General features: G+C 35.9%; 1 protein-coding gene across 1 annotated transcript; it reads right to left on the bottom strand.

Moving 5' to 3' along the window:
• Nucleotides 1–4916: 4916 nt before the first annotated feature.
• Nucleotides 4917–13077, bottom strand: LOC134648961 (acylphosphatase-2-like). The gene is made up of 3 exons (XM_063503632.1): nucleotides 12962–13077; nucleotides 7012–7138; nucleotides 4917–5055 (listed from the first exon to the last, which is right to left on the bottom strand). The coding sequence occupies exons 1-3, from the start codon at nucleotides 13023–13025 to the stop codon at nucleotides 4941–4943; spliced, it is 306 nt and encodes a 101-aa protein (XP_063359702.1). The 5' UTR covers nucleotides 13026–13077; the 3' UTR covers nucleotides 4917–4940.
• Nucleotides 13078–15521: the final 2444 nt, after the last annotated feature.

Here is a 15521-nt window from a genome sequence, read left to right as displayed (position 1 = left end):
CCGTCAGTAGGTAACCCAGTGAAACAATAGAATACTTATAGGTACATATAGATAATTGTATATTTTACATTTAAAATTTGTCTGCTAAATATTTTCATAAAAATTGTACCTAATTAGTTTTCGTTATGTTTGCGTCGTAGAAGAAGATACTCAGTAAATACTTCGGAGGTTTAATAGCAATTCAGTCAGTCACTTCATAACCGATTTAAAGAAATATTTTTTTATTGAATGTATTGAACCTAGGCTATAAAAAATGTTTACAGATCTAACTAGATTGAACTAGGTTGAAGTCTTATTTTTAATTTACCAGTTATAGTTTTTAATGACTAAATTGGTTTTACGTAGCCAGGTTTTTAAGAAAACATTTGTGAGATATTATGCTATAAGTAGGTATTTGTAAATATTATCTATGAAATGTAGCTGTAGGGTAGGTGTTCTTGTTTCTCAAGAGAGCTCGGTACTATTTGAATATATGTAGATAAGAAATTCTAATTCTTTAAAATATTCAAACTGTAGCAACAGTATTTTTAGAGTATTACTGTATTTTCAAGGACACCTTACACTTTTTGCGACTTTACAGGGTATGCATCAATAACCCGGAAGACTTTGAACATGTGTATTCCTGACGGTATTACGAATAAAAAATATTATATCAATATATCATTCTGCTATTATAGTTTAGTATTTTCTAGAACAAAATAATTAAATTTCTTTCATTACTTTTTTCTAAACAACTCCTTGGGTCGCAATGCAGCGCAGTTGCAGTCAGGGACATGAGATTAATTAGAATCAGTCTGAGCAGAAATTAAAGTTTGAATAGGTACATTTTGCATCATGTTTATAAAAATAACATAACGACCTACCTACTGCTACCCTTAAGAGCCCGTTAACGATTTTAGAGCCAAAATGTAAAATTGATAGATTTAGTCGTTGAAATTGTACACCTTTTGTTACGTAATATCTAAATAACAAGTATTGGTTTCTATTAGCACGTCTTCTCATCTTGACTTTTAATAATTAGGTCCCAAGCGTGCGTCACCGGCAATGGCGGCAATATATGAAGAGAAGGGGCAGTTTTTAAAAATTCATAAAAAATTATAGTGGTAAATTATTCAAAATGATTTATAAAAACAGTTTCAGGAAATGTTGTAGATTATTTAAGTGTCAAAATTACGCTGAAATTAAGCGATTTTCACGAAAAAGTGTCACTTGTTTTGAAGTCATTTCTGGTGAAAATTGATTTCGTCTAACTTTCATTTACTCTTGTTCAATATCATATAACAAAAATGTAGTCTATTAAAGGTGGAGTACAGGATATGTGTAATACAAAATTACCATTTTTAGCAGGCCAAACTTTAGGAAATTTACAAATAAGATCGACAAAATCAGTGCTTTACGCGCGTTTGCCTAAACGTCCGTCAGAAAAAAAAATCATTTCTAATTTAGTGAGTCTGTTTTCAAAAAAATGATGTGTCAAAGTGCAAGATAAGATGACGTGCTAATAGATACCAGTACTTGTTATTTCTATTACGTAACAAAAGGTGTACAATTTCAATCTATCAATTTTACATTTTTGCGACTAAAATCGATACCGGCCTCTTAAGATAATCATTTTTGATACAGCGGGGTCTAACGAGGAACATCAAACATTTAAGTTTCGTCTATATCCCACTGTATAGTATCAACATCAGTATGCTAGTTATATAATATGCTGTTAGTTAATCGTAGGTATATTTATTGGCAGCTGAGCTGGATTTACTTGTAAATTGCTTAATTTCCCAACACTCATGTTTTAATACCTTTTTGATAAGTTGATTTTCAGACTTAGTAAATTAAAATACATACATATAAATTATGTATTTATAATTTATTAATCTAATTTAGTGACTAGTCATCTTTTAAGTGCCTACTTTATTGTCACCATGCATTTTTTCATAGGATAGTTTATATTTTTTATTTATCAGATACTAGAGAACTAGGTACCTATAGTTTGTATGTAGATTTATTTGACCTGAATAATTTAAATTGAATAATTTTGGTTGTCACATGAAAACTTATTTGCGCATCGACGCATGACGATGATTTGTTTAACATGGGCGCGAATTAGTTTATCCCTTGTGCAAATTGAAGGCTGAAAGATTCCAAAATGAAAGCAAAATTTTAGGTATTTGAGGGTTACGAGGATTTCGAAGCACAAGACGTAAATTTTACTTTACCTCCGCTAGGAAAATATTTAACAGTAGGTATAATAGCTGTAAATCATTACTAATCTAGGTAAATCTCAACTAATACTGACATAAAGAACCACTTCAAAATGTCTTTCCGACCGGGTTGGTGAAAATTCCGTTTTCTATTTGGATTTAAGGAAATTTAATACACGTCGATACATTTATATTTATGTAAACAAATAAATTTATGAGAGACTAATGCCAAATCTCTCGTGTACATAGATTCTTATTGTAATTGTTAAGCTGTCCTCGTGACAAAAGTACATAATAAATAAACAAATGATTACGTTATCTGAAGTTTTATTCATTATTTTCAATTAACAATAATACAATCAGGGCGGCGTAAGCCATTGAAGATATTTCTGTCTTCCATTCATAAATAAAACTGTAGTTATAAAATTCTGATTAATTTAATGCTAAAATAATGACCACTTGGACAAAATTTATGGCATTATTTATATTATTTTCTTTTGTAACTTAATTCATACTTACTACAATATTCATCTTTTCGACCATTTATTATTTAATTTTCCTCCCGGTTCTGTCATCGGAATTCGTAAATATATCGGAGTTCGTTTTTTTACTTTTTTTTAGCATTAGAAAAAAGGTAAACAATCTCGATGATGTGTCTTTTAATTGAAAAACATGTTTTAAAAAATTAAATAAGTCACGGCAAATATGTAACAATTATGAATCTAATACGATCATTTATATTCTTCTGCTTTTATAAATATAAGTCACTGATTTGTAAAAAGCGTTTTTCAATTAAAAGACATGTCAAGATCGCTTACCTTCTTTCTAACGCTAAAAAAACGAACTATAGGTGCCTATCTGTGCTTGCAAAGCCTTTAAGTACCTCACGAAAGACAATATACAAATCCTAATATGTATATCCTGGAAGAAACCCAAAGGTCCTTGCCCTTACAATATGTTAAATTCTACTAGCTTTTCCTTATATGTAAATACGTAGGGTTGAAATTAGAGTGGTATTTAGTATTGCGCCAACATGTTTGCATATTCATTGAAACGTCGAAGTGATAAGGGCTATCACATGTTATTTACGCGCTATGTGCAATTGTATATCTACATTAATAAATATCGCAACTGGGTGGTCTTAAAGAAATTTAAATACCTACTAAGTTTTTTATTTACAAAGTAAAGGTTATTTTTAGATTTCTTTGTCCATAAGGAACACTTAGGTATTTTTTTTTGCCTGTCCGTCTGTCCGTCCGTAGTGTCAGTCCATTCGCAGCTTAGCGCAAGCGATACAGTGGCCAATTAGTACCAGAAGCCGATCTAAACATATATAAATGTAGCCAAGAAAGTTTGTAATAGTTTCATGATGAGAGCAGCCTGCTTGGCCCTTGACCAAATCATGGAAAACCTACATACCTACTTACGAAAAGTAGACTAAATTAACTAGATTGATACAAATCTTCCAAAAAAAATTCTCAATAAAAAAAGTCACGTGAATGAAGAATTGCGATATTTGCGACTGATAAAGACGAATAGTGGTATGAGAAACGCAAACGAAACTCCTTCATCAGATGGACGCGTCTGCGTTTGCCGTTCATGTAGAGGTGGTACAATAAAAACGTTCGGATCACAGCATAGTTACTCGTATTTGCAAGGAAAAAAAAGCTTAAAGTATGGTGATCGATCGTCTTCGTAAACGTTGCATAAAGTGCATAATATAGTCTGTGTGATGTTGAATGATGTACGAAGTCCATGAGAGAGACCTGACCTGAGCCTGAGAGACACAATGATTGATCACAATATTGTCATGAAGTAACAACAAAAAAATACTAGACTTTAATATTTATAAAATATGTTTTATTTGATACATTTCGTACATGAAGAAAAAACTCATCAAATCATAAATTATTCATAAATATAAAAATATAAAAAGGAATTACTGTAGGCAATTTATACACTTGTTCGGTGATAGTATTACCGTAATACACAGTATGGTATGATTAGCTTGGTTTTCTATGGCAAAGTGAAAAACCTAAGCCCCTTGAACCGGATTCGAACTTTAAAAATCCAATGTCATTTGTTTTTTTTTCCTATCGTGTTTATTTATTTTAATCGTATCGATGGCTGTGTTAAATAGGCGTTTGTTAATCGTTAACAGACATTCATCTAGAGCATCTCAGTCGAACTTACCTATGTTTATATGTATTTGTGCAGGCGAGACACACTGCAAGTAATCTCAAAACAATATCAAGACAAGTTCTGTTTTCTAAAGTTCGAATTCGGCTACCTACTTGTTCAGCAGATTATTTATCAAGTTTTCCGCTCCCGACGAATAGCACAGCATCACGTTCTACACATAATTAGAGGTTAAAAGAGCGTTTGTAAGATAAAGAATCCTAAATGCATAGTAATTGGTTATCTCTATGGGAAGCGGAGTTTTTAGCTCGCTCGTAAGGATCGAGGAAAAAGTCTGAAGTGGTTCACCGCGAATGCCCCCGATTGTACATATATATTATATGTATAGGAGAGAGAAGTACACTTTATTAGAGGTATTGATTATGCGAGCGTTGAATGAAACGAATAAGACACACACACGTTAAATGTAGATACATTTACGTACATACCTATTACTGTTGTTAGCTTTTACAGGTGTACTTGGACAACTTGAAAAATATAACAAAGTATCCACACATTTAAATTAACTGTGCTGTAACAATTAAGCGTCGTTAGCACCTTTCAAAACCTAATGGTGAAGTCGTGGTAGTCGAGGCGGGCCAGCTGCTGGCTGTTCGTGAGGTCGCACTTCTGTATCTTGCAGCCGGGCGAGCCCACGGTGCTCAGCCATTCGATCCTGGAACACATGTACACTCTTGTACAGATGAGAAAAAAATCTCAGCTATGCATAACAGCTTACGAGTAGTTAGAGGATATAACCAAACGGAGTAGCCATTAACAGGCGTTCCCCTGTGTTGAAAATAGGCGGCCAATATATGGGTATCGTCTTGGGTCGTCCCATTCGTTTTTCGTCAAGTTCTTAAATTAGTCCTATTGGGACGAATGTAGAATGGGTGATGAAAGCAGAATAGGACTAATTTAAAAACTTGACGAAAAACGAATGGGACGACCCGACGATACCAATATATATATGGTCATACACAATATATGGACTGACGTTTATCTGACATGGCCATTTTTACGTTGCGTGCCCCTCCCTCGCAAAATTCGGCAGACTGTTTTGTACAGAAAATTACAGACAAGGCATCTCCATTTGGTTATATCCTCCATGCATAACAGTTTCATGGTGACAACTGCAACTTTCAAATATCTTATGACAAACTGATAAACATAATATAATGCTTGTCTTTTTATTACAAATTATTATATTACGGTTTCTTGCTGTGGTTTCTTGTCTGAGACAAACTATGTTTCCTTACTTAAACAGGTTACTTAATTACCCTAGGAAATTTTTCATTTTGGTAACTTTTTGTACGTTACTTACAAGCTATTGCCTCAAAGGCGGTTAAAATGGTTATTATTGAGGTGATATTCGACTTTTATCATGATCATTGCGATTAGATTCAGTAATTTTTAAAGCAGTCTGTAAAAACCGAGGTTTCATTTATTTGTATCTTCACAAACTAACTGATAAAGATTGAACCAGCGATATAAATGTTCAGTGGTATGATATTTTCTGCTCTGCTTCGCTTGCTTGGACTATTACTAATTTGGTTTCGATTGTGCTATAATTTTTCATTAAAAAACAAGTCTGATCTGACAAGTTAGCTCAAGATAAGTCTGCAACGATTTTGATAGCACACGTACCTTGTGCAAGTGTTATTTTAAACGTATACCTTCTATGAAATTATGATGTATAAATTACACTTTCCCTGCGTATGCTATAAAAATCGTTGCAGACTTTTCTTGGTCTAACTCTAAGTACGTTAATTAAAAATAATTAATGACCAAATTTTAAAATAAGCCATTTATAATTCATTATTTTTGGCACGAGCTGCGTCTAATTATGCTTGTTTAGGAACATGACTGCGACGTGTTAAAAATGTTGGTAGATCATTAACTATCTAAAAATATTTTTTTTTATGGACAACATTATATAAAGTTTAAAGGAAAAAAGTTAGCAACTTGGGTACTTTTTACGTAGACCTTATCTCGTTGCAATAAGGTTTATGAAAGGTCGCTTAACGGCGTCCATCGGGTTAATGAATATCGATGGTCGGATAATAGGAGGGTAGGGGGTAGTGGCAGAAGAGACCCGCGTAGTTGTCCACAAAGGTAGAGGTTTTTGAAAACTTTGTGGTTCCGTTTCTCATAAAAATGTACTAGTAACTAGATGATACTAAAAGAGAAAACATGTGTATTTTTATTTTTCGCGTACTTGCTTATGTTTCAATTTGGTCAGATGAACAACTAAAGATAAATTAACTAAAAAAATATTTATCTCAACAATACCAAACTACTATACCTAGCCTCGTAAGACTTAAGTACTCGTAAGAATTTTGGCGCTTTTGAATTTGGAACTTTCTTTTATTTCTATATGAGTTCAAAACTCGAATTTAATTTGTACTTGTACAAGTACACGGGGACTTACGAGGCTAGACTTAAGTTTTATACCTATTAGTTAGAAGTAGAGTCGTAGAGAAGAGATAATGCTCCCCTATTTGAATGTAAGATCTTAGCTCGACTCGATCTATAGAGTATGATGTTTGTTTTCTAGTCACACATTCAGTGGCAATGTTCATGGCAACAAATAAATATACAACAAACAGAAAAAACCTCTGTAGATACTGACATTTGATCCATTAGGGGCTTAACCCCCTGTATTTTGCCCACTATGGTGCCTTGTTTCGAGTTCTTCACCCATCCTACGATGCCGATGGTCTCCGCTATCTCTTTGCAGTATTTGGTGAAATAACAACCTGAAATAGTGATACGAATTCAAATAAAGAGCTCCACTGACATTGCAACAAATCCCAAGCGATATATTTGATACATTACGGCGTTCAATCGATCGACTGAATTTTTTGCACCTATGTAGTCTGAAATGACTGTATCGAAAATCGCATGCGATTTCTTGCAAGGTCTGTGGATCTCTTAAAGAAACCATTTTATTAAAATCATATAATCTTATAGTTCTGACACTTAAAATAAATAAGTACATCCCGTAGTAAGACTGTAGTGTGTGATTTTTGATACATCTCATAATATCTCAAAGTCAGACTGTCAGGCTAATTCGAACGTACTCTACACTGACATCAAAATAATATTTGAATCATATTACTTAATTATCGTACATCTCGCTCACGCCAATACATGCACGGACAAGTACGAGCTAAATGTACAATCATTATTGTATGACGTCAGTTAGAGGTCATTCTGATATCAGTGTACATTCGAGCTGGCCTGTATGTCCCTATACGAACGTCTTTTCTTGAGGGTTGATTATGATTTTAGTACACCTGCATCATAATTGTCAATCTAGATATCAATATAAATTAATTAACAAAAAAGTTATAAACTAAACCAAATGTAGGAAAGGTACCTAACGAAACGAAACATATACCCAAGCAATTTTACAGATAGATATACTGAGAAGATTCTGCAGATTTCGTAGGTATGGCGAAATGTAAACTCCATTATCTTAAACCTAGCTAGACAAACTCAATTAAACATTGTATTGTTAAGTATATCTATGCTATTATTATCACAAGTCACAACTGTAATACACTCGGGTGCAAAGAAATCGGACCACCCCAGCATTTTTATCATTTTTTCAATTTCTGTAAAAACTGTATGTGCTACTGTGACATATTATATACCTAATGAAAGGTTGGCTTTTCCTCTATAAATTGATGTGCTTTTCACAGGTTTACTTCCAATATTTTCAGGCTTTCAGGGCTAAGAACTTTGTCACCCTAAAAATGCATACTGGAGTGAAACTTATGCATAATGGGAAAACTGCGATTCTAAAGATATCAAGTAAAAATTAAAACAATTTTCAGCATTTTAATACCGTATATTGCCTCCTCTAGCCCTACGACATGCAGTCATTCAGTTTTTCATTGATCTTATGAATTTTTTTACAGTGTCTTGAGGGATGCCCGCCCATTCTTCTTCGATCGCAGTCTTTAGCTCCAGTAAGGATTCAGGGGCGGGATTTCTGGCCCGGATTCTTCTTTTCAGCTCGTCCCAAATGTGCTCGATCGGGTTTAGGTCAGGACTGCGGGCTGGCCACTCCATGACTCTGATGCCGACCTCCTCCAAGTACTCCTTAGTGATCCGGGCTGTATGCGGCCGAGCGTTATCTTGCATGAGGATGAACTCATCGCCGATATAACCCGCAAATGGGACCACATGATCAGCCAGGATTTCCTCCACGTACCGACGTGCAGTCAAACCGCCTGAATTCGGTCTGGTACCTGGCCCTGTGATGAACACAATGTCCGTCTTCGCTTCCAAAGAAATACCAGCCCAGACCATGATTGACCCCCCACCATAAGCAACACGTTCCTCGATGCAGCATTGAGAGAACCGCTCCCCAGGTCTTCGGTAGACTCGTACCCGTCCGTCATTGCCAGACAAAGTTATCCTGCACTCGTCGGAAAAAAGTACGGAACTCCATTGCTGAAGGGTCCATTCTTCATGTTCGCGAGCGAAGACGCGTCGTTGTCCACGATGTATTGGGGTGAGTTTTGGGCCATTTGCAGCTCTGTGAGCTGTCAATTCCTTCTCCTTCAGTCGTCTTCTAACTGTCCATCGGCTGATAGACACATTCCTGGTCTCTAGGAGCTTCTGCTGAAGCTGAACGGCATTCAGTCGACGATTTCGTAGCGAGGTAAGAACGATGAAACGGTCATCTCTCTCAGAAGTGATGCGAGTTCTGCCAGTTCCGGGTCTTCTGGATAACGTCTGATCTACGCGGAATCTCTGGAAGACACGTTGAACCGATGACTTCGATAGGTTGAGTTGTCGAGCCACTGCACGTTGACTAAGCCCTCCCTGCAATAGGGCAACTGCTTGGCCGGCTTCAGTCGAGGTAGTATCCGTTTTTCTCCAGTTTTTCCAGGTTCAGGCGATGAGAGTAGTGTTCAGGAAGACGTACCAATCACGAATGATGCATAAACAATGATAATGACTGTTTTTATACCTAATGATAAGTGGTCAATTAGTGCATGCGCTAATGAGGCAGTTGGAGGGGGGTGATTTCCAGGCCCATATTTTGCACAATATCCATCCCCACTCCTGAATATTGATGTCATTTGATAGGGCAGAAAATTATCTACCACGTGGTATTTAAATTATCATGATCGAGGTTACAGTTTTTACACAAATTGAAAAAATGTTGAAAATGCTGGGGTGGTCCGATTTCTTTGCACCCGAGTGTAGATGATGTCGACGACCGGTGACAATTAGAGACGATGAAATTCACAGTAGCTCGTAGGTACTTAAATTATAGCTCCTGTCAATAGCAAAGTACATATAGGTAGGTACTAAACTAAAAAAAAGTGTTTTTACTTAGGAGCTTGGACACTAAACTTTATGAAGGGCGGCACTAATACAGTCGACTCTCGTTAATTCGAAACTCAAAGTAGGTACTTTTAAAATATTACGAATTATCGAGAGTTTGAAATATCAAATGGTTCGAAATTTTTGAGAGAAAAAATATGAAAGTTCGAATTATTGAGTAGGTAGGTTCAAATTAACTGCAATTTTTTTTTTACTATACCTATACATAAAAGGTTAGTTTCGGAAGAAGTCTGAAACATATTATGAGTTTACTTCAACGCACATTGCTGAGACTGATTTGAAAATTCTTTTGCAACATCACTTGTCTTCCCACCTACCTCCACTTTTTCGATTAACTCCTTCTTTTCTGCAATCGTCAAGCATTTATACTGTTTAGGACTCGTAACTAACACTAACTTTTAATATGTACACATAAGCAACGAAACAGTGCAACGACGAACTTGAACTTGTCTCAATATGTGCGGTCTATTATTAGCTCTGTGAGGTCTGCAATCTGATAACTTCGAATTGTAGAGTGTTTGACGCCTATGAGTTCGAATAACCGCGTCGCGCGTCGTTTTGTTACTTAGCGTTGATTATTTTTGTTCGAATTACCAAGAGCTTAAAAATGTATTGATTTATTTCGAAATATAAAGAGATATTCTAGGGAACTCGTGATAACTTCGAATTATAGAGAGGTTCGAATTATCGCAGGTTTGAATTAACAAGAGTCGACTGTAATACATCGCAAGGCATTTTGGGTGCAGATGTCATTTATTAAGTTCCAGCCCTTTTCGAACAGCATATTCTAAGACTAAATTGAAAAGCATAGGTGACAGGGCATCGCCTTGCTTTAGTCCAGTAATCACAGCAAACTAATCCGTGAGGTGGTTGTTGAGTTTTTGACCCTGACCCTCACCCTGCTTTCTCTGGTGGCCATGTCGGTCAAGCCCACCAACTTGTTTGAGATATTAATAACGGGTCCTCCAGTCTGTCATATGCCTTTTTGAAATCCACGAACAATTCATGCTTTAATAATGCTCAAGCGCATTCCCATCTCTTCTTCATCAGTAGGTAGTTTTAAATGGAATATTTACACACATAACACACAACAGTAAAGTAGGTATAATAAATAATAACTGGTGGTTCTGAAGGCTCTATGACCCTTGCAATACATCGCATGTAATTTACGACACATTGCGGCATAATTAGATCGATCGATTGAATTCGTTACACCTACTCTCATATCGAAAATCGCATGCGATTTATTGCAAGTTCTATATATATCTAATTGAGCCCTTTAGGGAAGCCTATATGTAAGTATATTGAGCATTTGACCTCTTTCAGCTGATGTGATACTATATAATGAGCTATGTAGTTAGGTACCTACCTGTCTGCAGCAAAACAAAAGAAAAGGTTGACTCTGGGATATTCCGTCAACTATTCGTATACTTTGTGTTTATGTTTAAATTGAGTTTGTAGAGGAAACACGTGCTTTGAAAGAACCAATGAATCCCGAATGTCCCAATCCCAATCGCTGACACCGACCTACATGCGTACGCGGCGAAGCTAATAATACTACTCTGATTAGCCGATCAACCGTCGCTTAATAATTAGGTGCTAAGTATGTAATGTAGGTACCTACTAGTTATATTAGTATAACAAGCCGAAAGAATCGGACCACACACACTTCCATAGTATCACATCAGCTGAAGGGTAGGGTATTATATTATAAGTAGACCATGCGATGTCGATACGTGAGTTTGGGTGTAGGTAGAGTCTGTTCGGAAAGAGAAGAGTCGTGGAATTGGGCCCCATACATTTCACGACTCTTCTCTTTCCGCACAGACTCTAGGTAGGTGTAACGAATTTAATCGATCGATCAAATGCCACAATGTGCCATAAATTGCATGCGATTTATTTTGTTGCAAGGTTTACAGAGCCTTCGGGACTGCCAACAGTGCCACCGTCATCAGTTCCTAGTCGAATAACAGTTAGCCAACCGTCTCTGTGGCCTTCTCAGCCCATTTTAGGTATGGATATGGTTCGTAGTTACTTTTCTTTACCTTTAGATTCTACAACAGGTTTCCCCAAAAGTTGTCTAAAAAAAATCGTTGTAACGGCAACAAGATTTGAAAAGTATAGTTATATTATTTTATTTAATGCGGATGTAGGTAAAATTAAATAATAAAGAAACCAGATTAGTTAAATGTATAGACATTTTTAGACTTGCAAAGCGTATATTTTGGAAAGTATTTAGTTAATCAAAAATTGGTTTATAATTAGGTATAAAAACCTTAAAGTTATATTATATGAAGATGTGCCACACGTTGATTTTACCTTATTATTTTTCACCTCAGCAGCTCGAACAAGGGTACTTTGCTACTTAAAAACAGTGAGCAAAATCGTCATTTTGCTCACTGATAGACAAAATGAGCAAAATGCGATTTTGCTCACTCAGTGAGCAAAATGCGATTTTGCTCACTGTTTTTAAGTAGCAAAGTACCCTTGTTCGAGCTGCTGAGGTGAAAATTTAATTGTTGGTATATCTTAAGAAAACATGAGTGAATAGAGGTAAGTGATGAAGAAGGAATACATTTTTCGGGTTCTCTAATATGTTCTCACTGCTGAGGTGAAAAATGTTGTGTACTACACGAGATCAAAGTTATTTACATCTCGTGCGCTTTTGAGTCCCTTACTACGCTCAAGATTCTAAATTAGATTCACTCGCTACGCTCGTGAATCTATTATAGAATCTTTCGCTTGCACGGGACTCAAAATAAGCACTCGAAGAAATATCAAACTTTGATCTCTTGTTGTACAAATAACTATTTTCACTGTAAATATGTATGTATGGTATGGAGTCCCCCTCTTAAAATCCATTTAAAAAGATCAACATTTAAAGTGTCGACCACATTCAAACTTTCGCCATTATTTACCAAACTTTCTTAATTAACTTTACCCTTTGATAACTTTGTTTCAAACAGTTTTGTTTTAGAAAGCCGTTTAGACTTGAAATAACATGAAAAATGAGGTAGGCTTGGACAGGTAATAAGTTTAACCTGCCTTTAACTTACCTGCTTAGGTATTAACAATAAATGATAACGTTATTTTAACTATCGAAGAGGTTTATTGACAACTTACAAACATATCTACAAGTATTAGTGTAGAATGTAGATGTAGGTGGAAAAATTAACTAACTACCATAATGTATTATAAATAAGGTAAATACTCACCTTGAACCTGCCCAAAGACTTCAAACTCCGTAGAGTACAACTGATTCGGATCCTCAGTGCCCATTGTGAAACACACACTTAAATCTTTAAGCAGGTGAAATAACAGCCAAATAAACAGACACTGAATGCAAATATAAAAACTTTATAATTTCACGCTCCCTGCCCGCCCACGCCGGGTGAGTGAACGCCGCCCAACGCGCCCAAGTCGCCCAAGTGCCAATGTTACGTCGCTGCTCTGGCTTATCTACTAGAACTATTTATAACATTGAAGTGCATTATATATGCATGTGATCGTAATCACTAATTACCCGTACGCAATTTAGGTTTTAAATATAACATATATTTGACTTTACTAACAGACTATAGTTCGTTTTTTTAGCATTAGAAAGAACTTGCAAGAAGATAAGCGATCTTGACATGTCTTTTAATTGAAAAATGCTTTTTAAAAATCAAAAACTATTACTTATGAAAGCAGAAGAATATAAATGATCGTATTAGATTCATAATTGTTACATATTTGCCGTAAATTATTTTTAAAATGTGTTTTTCAATTAAAAGACACATCAAGATTGTTTACCTACCTTATTTCTAATGCTAAAAAAAACGAACTATAGATAAGACGAGTAATTAGATACCTACTCAAAAGTTCACGCTAAATGTTTTTATCTGTTTCGCATAGCGCCTATTCATTTTATTCCATTAAAGGTGGCAAGTTTGTGTAATTTCGCCATTAAAATAGTTATTTGTACAACAAGAGATCAAAGTTTGATATTTCTTCGAGTGCTTATTTTGAGTCCCGTGCAAGCGAAAGATTCTATACTAGATCTGATTTAGAATCTTGATCGTAGTAAGGGACTCAAAAGCGCACGAGATGTAAATAACTTTGATCTCGTGTAGTTCATAAAACTTTTCACCTCAGCAGTGAGAACATATTAGAGAACCCGAAAAATGTATTCCTTCTTCATCACTTACCTATTCACTCATGTTTTCTTAAGATATACCATCAACAATTAAGTTTTCACCTCAGCAGCTCGAACAAGGGTACTTTGCTACTTAAAAACTGAGCAAAACCGCATTTTGCTCACTGAGTGATCAAAATCGCATTTTGCTCATTTTGTCTCACTCAGTGAGCAAAATGCGATTTTGCTCACTGTTTTTAAGTAGCAAAGTACCCTTGTTCGAGCTGCTGAGGTGAAAATAATATTGTACCGAAGCTGTTATGTAGAATGTAACAAATCGTAATACTAATGGTTATAAATAATGTCATTGAATAGGTACTAATAGTACTACTAATCGCACAGCACACTTTATGCGGTACCTAAATAATAAAATACGCCTAAAGTGTTTTAGGTGTTAATACACAGACAGACATATTTTCCTGTTCCCCCATGGGAGATAAGGAGGCAGTCGCTCAAGTATTTAACTGGTCTTGCCCTTGGGATACGTACCCCCCAGCTTTCTTCAGGATGCAACCGGGAAAAAAACACTTACCTACTATACCTTCTCTAAACTTTAGAACCATTGTGTGAAAGACAGTAAGTAAAGATAAACCTTGTCGCTTTAGCACATAAAACAGGTAGGTACTTGTACCCATCTTGTACCCGTCTATAGCTCAGTCTATATTGTACCTATTCAATGACATTATTTATAACCATTAGTATTACGATTTGTTACATTCTACATAACAGCTTCGGTACAATATTATTTTCACCTCAGCAGCTCGAACAAGGGTACTTTGCTACTTAAAAACTGAGCAAAACCGCATTTTGCTCACTGAGTGATCAAAATCGCATTTTGCTCATTTTGTCTCACTCAGTGAGCAAAATGCGATTTTGCTCACTGTTTTTAAGTAGCAAAGTACCCTTGTTCGAGCTGCTGAGGTGAAAATAATATTGTACCGAAGCTGTTATGTAGAATGTAACAAATCGTAATACTAATGGTTATAAATAATGTCATTGAATAGGTACTAATAGTACTACTAATCGCACAGCACACTTTATGCGGTACCTAAATAATAAAATACGCCTAAAGTGTTTTAGGTGTTAATACACAGACAGACATATTTTCCTGTTCCCCCATGGGAGATAAGGAGGCAGTCGCTCAAGTATTTAACTGGTCTTGCCCTTGGGATACGTACCCCCCAGCTTTCTTCAGGATGCAACCGGGAAAAAAACACTTACCTACTATACCTTCTCTAAACTTTAGAACCATTGTGTGAAAGACAGTAAGTAAAGATAAACCTTGTCGCTTTAGCACATAAAACAGGTAGGTACTTGTACCCATCTTGTACCCGTCTATAGCTCTCATATAAATACCTAATGGTATGACTATATATTAGGTGGATATGGGTTGGCCGGACGCCCCCCTCGAGTAGTCTGTTCCGCCGAACAATTACAATTAAATGATTGACCACAGATTGGCCCAGCTTCCTCATCAACGATGTGACGTCGAAATGGGTGAAGGATTTTATTTTTATATAACAACTACGTAGTCGAGAGTGGAAGACCTAAACGACGGCGTTGCATAAACAAAAGATTTCCTTTGGCAGGATTGGTCCTTA

This window comes from Cydia amplana, chromosome 1 (assembly GCF_948474715.1).
Source record: "Cydia amplana chromosome 1, ilCydAmpl1.1, whole genome shotgun sequence".
NCBI classification, from domain to species: domain Eukaryota; kingdom Metazoa; phylum Arthropoda; class Insecta; order Lepidoptera; family Tortricidae; genus Cydia; species Cydia amplana.
This window is presented reverse-complemented; position numbering and strand designations above follow the sequence as displayed.

Bases quoted from the DNA above. Each gene is read 5' to 3' on its own strand.
- LOC134648961 (XM_063503632.1), bottom strand. From the start codon at position 13,025: ATGGGCACTGAGGATCCGAATCAGTTGTACTCTACGGAGTTTGAAGTC. The intron at 7,139-12,961 runs GTGAGTATTTAC...TCACTATTTCAG, and splicing joins AGTCTTTGGGCAGGTTCAAG to GTTGTTATTTCACCAAATAC. The intron at 5,056-7,011 runs GTCAGTATCTAC...CATGTGTTCCAG, and splicing joins AAGCCCCTAATGGATCAAAT to GATCGAATGGCTGAGCACCG.